The sequence below is a fragment of the Scardinius erythrophthalmus genome (assembly GCF_964197995.2).
Source record: "Scardinius erythrophthalmus genome assembly, chromosome: 14".
Taxonomy (NCBI): Eukaryota; Metazoa; Chordata; class Actinopteri; order Cypriniformes; family Leuciscidae; genus Scardinius; species Scardinius erythrophthalmus.
Window position 1 is genome coordinate 7,921,145 of NC_138234.1, and position 8,387 is coordinate 7,929,531.

The following is an 8,387-nucleotide window of genomic DNA, read 5'->3' on the forward strand; positions in this document are numbered from 1 at the left end:
TTTACTAGTGCTTAATGTGTATTTAATTGTCTGAAACCTAAAATAAAAATTGTGAGGTTGAAAACACTGCATAGTTGTGATATATGACAGCGCTGAGCGCGTCCGACTCTGGCTCAGCGCCAACCAACGCGCGAAAGCACAGTTTGAATCTGGCCGTTATGTCACGTAACCGAACATTCTAAATCCCATATGTGGGACCGTACTCTCAGGGGCACTGAAATAAAAAAAAATCCCATATATGGGACTGTACCGCTCAAAAGGTTAAACATTTCATTTGTAACCATAAATACAAAAATGAAACTGAGGGGGCACAAATCAGATCTGAGGGGGCAATGCCCCCTTTTGCCCCCTCGTGGCGCCGGGCCTGTATACAAATGCCCTTAAAATTATGAAAAGTAAAAATGCAAAAAAAAAAAAAAAAAAAAAAACACGCTAAAATGCAACGTTTTGCTATAATAGAAGATTATGAATTGAAAATAAACCCTATCTCTTTAGTTTAATTAATTATTTTTTTTTTTCAATCCATTTTTGCACCTGATCTTACTGTTATATTGCAATGATGTAGGCCTATTATTTTTGCCATGCCCATGTTGTTTGTGCATGATATTTTTTTCAGTAAAAAAACTACGGAAATACAAGCTTTTTTTCTATTAAAGAAACGATCAACTTTAACTATGTTAAAACAACTACAACAACAAACAACATACTATTAAAATTGTCAATGAGCCATTTATCTTTCATCAAATGTTCATCCACCTGTAATTTGCAAGGTTATATTCTAACCATTAGATGTCGATAGAGAGCCAGATATTCAGCACTGAATCCCAATAGCCTGATTTGATACAACATGCAGTACATGTAGAAAACTTCACTTGACACCCCCAACATCTTCAATTTCACTTAAAAAAAAAAAAGAAAAGTACATATTATATATTGAAAAGGTCTTGGGGCATCTTGTTCACACACTGTTCTCTCTCTGTCTGTGTTGTAAATGCAAAAAAGTACATTTAAAAGCCAAATCATTTGCATGATTAAAGTCAGGTTGGAGCAATAACCATCAATGTCTGAGTTTACAAATTCCAATATTCTCTAAAAAGCAAAGGTCTAATTTTGCAGTTAAAGGTAATATTACCCACAACAATCGTTCTTATACTTAAATGTCATTTTCAGCATTTTAGAATCGACTCACAGGCAGTATATGTTTTTATAAAGCAGAAAGAAAATGATATGTGATTCACTGCATGACACTCAATTTGTGAGTCAAAGTGAAACCTGTTGTGTCCTCATTTGTTTATCTAGAACAAAAAGCGGGTTCATTTGTCAGGTGGACAGACAGCGTGTGCATGATAGTTTGTGGGTGAACAGCTTCTTTCCTTTCACTAACATGAATATCACAATCTGAATTCCACATCAAACAAACATTTACAGCAAAATAATATAGTAAATGTAGTTACACAGAATGTTATTTTCGGATTTGATTTCATCTTCAACAATAGGATACAGCAAATAAATAAATAAATAACCTGTGGCTGTCTGCCAAGAATAGTTTATGCTGCATAGTAAGCATGTTTGCAACTCTAACCTCAGCACTGCGACCTCAGCGAGTGTGTAGACTCAAGACTTGCATCTTTTTAGAGGAGGACTCATGCATCGCCTGGTCACTCTTAATGTTGACATTCATTTTGAGTTATTGACTGTTTAGCGAACAGCTTAGAAAATGGCCCATGTGTTTGTTTTGTTCAGTTTGTACTGGTTGGGTCTAGTTGGTAAGTTATTTATTTATTATTAAAATATCTTCATTAATCAATAAATTGATTAAAACTGATTTTATATAAAAAGTTTAACCAATAGAAAGTTCTGAGTTGTGTCTGAATAACCATTTCCGATGTTCTTCAGGTGTTTTTGGTGCGGAGACAGATGCAATAGAGTCAGTGTCAGTGGATGATCTGATCATCTGTGGAGATTACGGAAATAAGGTGTCAAAGAAAATGTTCAATGTCACTGTTTATGGTGAGTAAGGAATTACAAGACTCACAAATACACAAAAATCCAGTTGGATTTACATAAATAAACAACTGTTTGAAGCGTAATTGTATGTTTTATAGACCCTACACAGCCAAAATATTTAGTATATTGTGATTTTAAGATTTTCCCAATACATTGGCAAGAATAAACCTGGTGTCCTCCATGATTCCTGTTCTTTCCGACAACAAAGCACTTAGATGGGACGAGCTTTTAATCACAACAGAAGTGGGAAGTACTCACTGCTCATAATGTGTGTGCACTAACTTGGATGGGCTAAATGCAGAGGACAAATTCTCTGAGTATGGGTTACCATACTTGGCCTTGCATGTCACTTCACTTCACTTATTAAACATGGTTAACAGTATTATTTTCTTCATGTGTCACCTTTTTAAATGCAAAAGTAATTGTCAGTGCATCTTAAAGAAAATTAAACGCAAAATACAAAATGTTTGTCTAAATTGTATCATGCCACGTGTCATTATTTCTCCTGTAGACTATTCATTAAACACAATTAAAGGCTTGCAAAATATAGCTGGGGAGTGCCCTGTCCATAAATGATTAATAATGCTGTTGGCATGTGAGCAAGACTTCAAGTGTTTAATTATTTTTATTTTTTTTACAATGTCATGCTATTTTTTGTAAGTATCTTCTATAGAGGAGAACAAAACTTATGATTAGGCGTCTTTAGACAACAACAACAACAAAAAATAATTGAGAATAATGCAGCCTAACTTACGTTAAGAACATTTTAAATGAAGGAACGTAATGCGATGGTGATGATGAATCAAGTGGGCGGGGCCAGCCGTGACTTTTCGCTCTCATTGGATTGTGAATCTTCAAAGCTGATCCTCGCGAAAGAACATACACGCCTCAGTAATTCACGCGCGTGTCGAAACGTTGTTTGTTTAACGACTGTGGATTATCGGATCCGGGTTCAGCTTTCGTTATAAAGCCTGACATCACCAGAGGAGCTGACATATCGTCTTCTTTACTGATAACATCAAGAAGCTTTCATTTATTTCGTCCTTTGGTGTGTTACCTGAGGTGGATGTATCGCCAGGTGCTCGTGCTCGCGGTCTTCGCCGCTATTCAATGCGGGTTTCCAGCATCATGCGCTCGTAATTTAAATTACAGACCAATCATCGGTAAGGATAACATTTAATATTTCGAATCATCGACCTTAAGATTTAAGCGATTTCACTATTTTTTATTTTATTTTGAATGTGCTATTCTGCTTAAAGTAGTGTATGATGTATGTTGATGTTATGATATTAGGCTACATCTCATATTTTTTGCTATGTCATGCGATTCTTTCTTCTTTTTCTTTTTCTTTTTATATCGGAGCATCTTTTTTCTCCGCAGCTCCGTTGGTGGAACGTTCTAGTTTCTTCTAAATTATTTATTAACTCTTCAATGACACGGCAACACGTAAAGGGGTTTAAACATATGGTTGGGAGACCACTTAACCTTGCAGACAGAAAAAGAAAATGCTTAAATGTCTCCTAGCTTGGTAAAATGAGTCTGGTTGGATGTTTCTCTTGTTGTGGTTGTGATATTGGCTGCTAAACGCCAGCTTGACTGACAAGCTAAACCTGCTAAGACATGCAAACCCCTATAGCCTGATGTTTTCAGTAGCTAAAATCCACTTTCTTCTAATAAACATGTCTTTTGTGTTTTAGGAATTTTAGCCCAGGAAAACTTGGAGGACGACCCTCATGCACAGGGATCTTCTTATATAGCTGCATCATATGTGAAACATTTGGAGTCAGCTGGTGCCAGGGTTGTACCGATCCGGTATGTTAAACACAAGCTATACATTAAAAAAATAAAAAATAAACTTTAAATAAAGAATACACACCGATAAATATGTTTGTTTGCAGCATAAATCGGACAGAGGAGGAGTATGAAAAACTATTCAATGCAATAAATGGGTGAGTGTTTCTGAATAGTTTGACATAAGCTGTGTTTTCCATGTGGAGAAAGAAAATAGTGCAAAGTACTTTTCTATCCGTGTTGGATTATGGTGATCTGTTCTACATGCATTTACATGACTATTTTAGGTAAATTACCTATTTATATTTTCTAATCTTTTATCCTATCACATAAACTGATATTGCACTAGATCTACAACTCAAATGTGCTTTAAAGTTCATGCATTCAGCATTTGGTCAAATTTTCTTCCTCTTTTTATGTTCCCTGGACCTAGAGCGAATTGCAAAATGTAATTGATATAAATATAGTTCCTCCTTTGAGCAAGTTTTAAAGGTAAAGGGAAAACAATGTACTTGTCTCTTATGTGCGTCCGACTTAAATCAGGACTCTCTGGAAGAAGAGTGTGTTATCTCAACGAGACCTTCTTGGTTAAATAATGGATAAATAAAAATAAAGATGTTTGTAACATGGAAACTGGTCCAACTAGAGAAAAGACACACCATGTTCCAAAACCACTGGATTTTTGATTTGCTTTTTTTTTCCTTTTTATTTATTCACCTATATTCTGGTGATTTGTTAACTTTTTTTTTCTTTTTTTTACCTGGTTAGTTTGTTGCTACCTGGAGGAAATGTGGACATTGAAAAGTCTCAGTTTACCAGAGTGTCGAAGATTTTCTATGAACTTGCAATAAAGGTACGTTTAAAAAAACAACTCATATGTGAAAATGGTAACACTTAAAGGACAAGTTCGGTATTTTACACCTAAAGCCCTGTCGTTTCTGATGAAATAGAATGCTCACACAAAAATCGCTGCAAAAGATGCTTTCCAACAGGTTTTATCATAGTTTTTGTCCAACTCCATTGGATGTCTATTGACTTGTATTGGATGTGCTGTGAGGTACGGTATTACTCCGCCGCCGGAAACTGGACTGGAGTGTCTATTATTCAAGCTCTTCAACGGAAGAATGTACGGGTGTGAGGCGTTTGGAAAAATAGGTCCACAGTTTTACAACGAATGGTAAAAAACCTGTTGGAAAGCATCTTTTGCAGCGATTTTTGTGTGAGAATATCAGTGAACACCCCTGACCACTCGGTGAGTTTCACGTCTTTGTAAACGAAAGTTTAATGCGTTTTAGGAAGGATTGTTCCAGTGCACCTATGCAGCCATTCTGTAGCTGGAGGGGAAAGCGAAAGAAACCGAAAATTCTCAGGACAGCAACATGTGTCCAAATTTTAATCTTAACCGTTCTATTTCATCAGAAATGATCTGTAAACAGGGCTTTGTGTGAAATACCGAGCTTACCCTTTAATTGTGATGATGCTCCTCCAACAACAGACATTTTACTGACTATAAGTAACTTTACAACTATGTCAACTTATTCTAACCCAAACTCTACCAGTCTACTAATACTCTAGTAATACTCTAATGAGAGTCAGTAGACATGTAGGTGCAGCATTACTTATAGTCAACAGAATGTGTTAAAGCGGGGCTCTTTCGGGATTTCTTCGCTGTATTCTCGCTTTTTGCTCGCAGGTTTCTCTCTACAGCTCCCCCCACAGCTTCGGAATAGATATTTGACAACACTGTTGTAAAAACTCGTTGGCAATTCTCACGACACCAGAGGCTAGTAGATCAACGACATCAAAGCAGACGGGACATTCTTTAAAACGTCTTCTTCATTCGGGTTCGAACAGCGTGAGGGAGCGCAATAATGACAGCATTTTAGCAGATTTCTTTTGGCCGTAAAGCAATTGTTTACATCGCGAGACCTGATATCACGCGATACTTCCTGACGCGGCAGCCGGCGGCTCAAAGTTGCAAGTGCGGATTTTCCGCTCACGGGCACCAGGGGGGTGCGAAACGACCACCATTCAACCCGAAATAAGTAATGTAACCATTCCAATGACTCCGAAGCTGTTCAGTTAAGGTAAAAAAGTTACTTAGTTCACCTTTAAAGGGACCATCAAAACAAAGTGAAACCGTGAAAATTATTTTGAATTGATCTGATTGTTCTTTGAGTCATCTTCTTTATGATCAACAACAGGCGAATGATGTTTCGGATTATTTTCCGATCTGGGGAACCTGTCAGGGTTTCCAGCAGCTCACGGTTCTGACTAGCAACAAGAACCTGTTGACCTTGACCGACACCAAAGCAGTCGCCCTGCCGTTGACCTTCAGCCCGGGTTGGTATCCGTGTGTTTTCCACCAAATGCATCACATTCTGCATGATTACAAGTGACAATTAATGGGTGGAAACATATTATCACGCATACTTCTGTGTATAAACATGGCAGAATATATAAATGATGGAAATTGCAAACCACAGTTTGTGTTGTCTGGTTTACCAATTTCATACATTGGCTCATTATTGTGAGTTAATGATTTGTCAATTATTTTGATTGATTTACAGGAGCCCAAAAAAGCAGGTTGTTCAAAACATTCCCAAAGGATGTTCTTCAGTCTCTGGCAGAAGAAAACATCACGTCTAATTTCCACAGCTGGAGCTTGTCCATGCAGGTACCAATTCAGAGCATATGATAATTTTTGTCAGAAGTAATTTCTCGATGCATAAAATGGAACAATAAAACCAACATTGCCATTATAACCAGTGACTTCTGCATTTCCCATACTGCTTTTTGCATACTGATCAGTCACTGTATATTCACTGTATAAAAATGGTTTGCTCTTACAGAATTACAGTGGCAATGCCAAGCTGAAGCGTTTTTATAGGGTCCTGACCACAAATACAGACGGCAAGAAAGAGTTCATTTCCACCATGGAGGGTATGAATGTCTCTCTGTACATCACAGAGCGTCTCTTTGTGTGTGTGTGTGTGTGTGATGTAACCCATCATTCAGAAACAGTCTCACAGTCAGCTGATTCTTATTAAACTGATTTCCACCCTTAAACACCAACTGGTTGGTTTTACATTTAGAAGTCTACATGTAGATTTTGGTTTGTTCACATTTTTAGCAAGTGAATCATTTTATTACATTTATATACTTTATGTCCTGTAGCGTCTCGATATCCCTTCTACGCGGTGCAGTGGCACCCAGAGAAAAGCCCGTTCGAGTGGATTGATAAACCCGGTATGGTGCACACCCTCTCAGCCATCAAAGCCACTTTCTACACTGCCCACTTCTTTGTTTCTGAAGGTTGGTCATCTAAAAAAATGGCAGTTCTCTCATCTTGGCCTTCTTTTAACCATTTTAATTGGACTTAACTTGGTGTTAAAAACTTGTTTGTTCTGAAAACAGTCAACATTCAAGAGATTTTAAGCAGTATAGAGTCTTTCTGACCGCTGAATTTTATGTGTTGATGTGCTTATTGTTTCAGCAATGAAAAACCATCATCGTTTTTCTTCGCAAAGTGAAGAGGAAAAAGCTCTGATTTACAACTATCAGCCTGTCTTCAATGGCCTGAACAGCATCTTCCTACAAAATTACTACTTCGATTAAGTGGTTTAAGTCATTACTCTTCATATTCATCGTGGCAAGAAATGTATTTTTAAATTATTTCTTTTATCATACACTTTGCCAAAACTTGATGTTGGGAATGCCGAGTTGTATTTTAAAGTTCATGCTTTTAATGTTGCTCTTGATTGTAGATTCTGGATGTAGATGTGAAGTGTTCTAGAATCATCATGATGGAATGTATCGAAGCAGTTATATCCAATACAGAAGTTGTATTATATAGGCCTATGCATCTTCTAGTGCCATCATTTTGAAGTCAAACTTTGTCATCTTTCACAAGCATGCCAATGCAATGTTAAAATGTTGTATTGCTTTGTAAATTTAAAGGAAAATAAAATGGATTTAAACTCTTGTTTTAAGTCAATTTCATATGGCAAGTCATTCACCGCTCAGTAGGGGGCAGCAGTGACAGGTCAAACTTTGTGGTGCGTTTACAAAGTAACAGACAAGCCTTCTCAAAACATTTATTTTTTTTTTGCTCTTTGAAGAGGTGGGACAACATAAAATTACCAGAAAACAACGAGATCGGAATCTCCTTACAATCAGGTACAATAAGCAGTTTGAGGTACAAAATCAAAATGGAAAAAGTGCAAATTTGCTAATAGCTCTCGTACCAGGACAGAACGGTACAAAACTGAAGCGTTCTACAGTGGCGTCAAACTCCCCTACGTCAAGGCTTATTAAAGAAACAAAAATGCATGTACGTTATATATAGAGCGTTCTGGAGTACTAACCATTTAAATCTGTTCACGTTTGCTAAGTTGTGTACAATCAGTTTGACCCCTGACATGTGCATAGACTATTATGTACTACAATGTTTCATGCACTTAAAATGAGTAAAGAATAGCCTTTTATCTATTGTGACAAATAAGATTGTTCTTTGACAAACAGACCGTACCATAAACAAGATAACCACCATGAAGATAGCTAGTTTAACACTTTTTTTATCACTGTTT

The 8,387-nt window shown here is 37.0% G+C and overlaps 1 protein-coding gene across 1 annotated transcript; it reads left to right on the forward strand.

The window, feature by feature from the left end:
• The first annotated feature begins 2,815 nt into the window (after positions 1 to 2,815).
• LOC308702100 (gamma-glutamyl hydrolase) lies at positions 2,816 to 7,888 on the forward strand. The gene is made up of 9 exons (XM_081384749.1): positions 2,816 to 3,170; positions 3,705 to 3,819; positions 3,906 to 3,956; positions 4,567 to 4,651; positions 6,003 to 6,141; positions 6,369 to 6,475; positions 6,651 to 6,741; positions 6,976 to 7,113; positions 7,295 to 7,888. The coding sequence occupies exons 1-9, from the start codon at positions 3,074 to 3,076 to the stop codon at positions 7,414 to 7,416; spliced, it is 945 nt and encodes a 314-aa protein (XP_081240875.1). The 5' UTR covers positions 2,816 to 3,073; the 3' UTR covers positions 7,417 to 7,888.
• The last annotated feature ends 499 nt before the right edge of the window (positions 7,889 to 8,387 follow it).

Bases quoted from the DNA above. Each gene is read 5' to 3' on its own strand.
- LOC308702100 (XM_081384749.1), top strand. From the start codon at position 3,074: ATGTATCGCCAGGTGCTCGTGCTCGCGGTCTTCGCCGCTATTCAATGC. The intron at 6,476-6,650 runs GTACCAATTCAG...TTGCTCTTACAG, and splicing joins GCTGGAGCTTGTCCATGCAG to AATTACAGTGGCAATGCCAA. The intron at 6,742-6,975 runs GTATGAATGTCT...TATGTCCTGTAG, and splicing joins GTTCATTTCCACCATGGAGG to CGTCTCGATATCCCTTCTAC.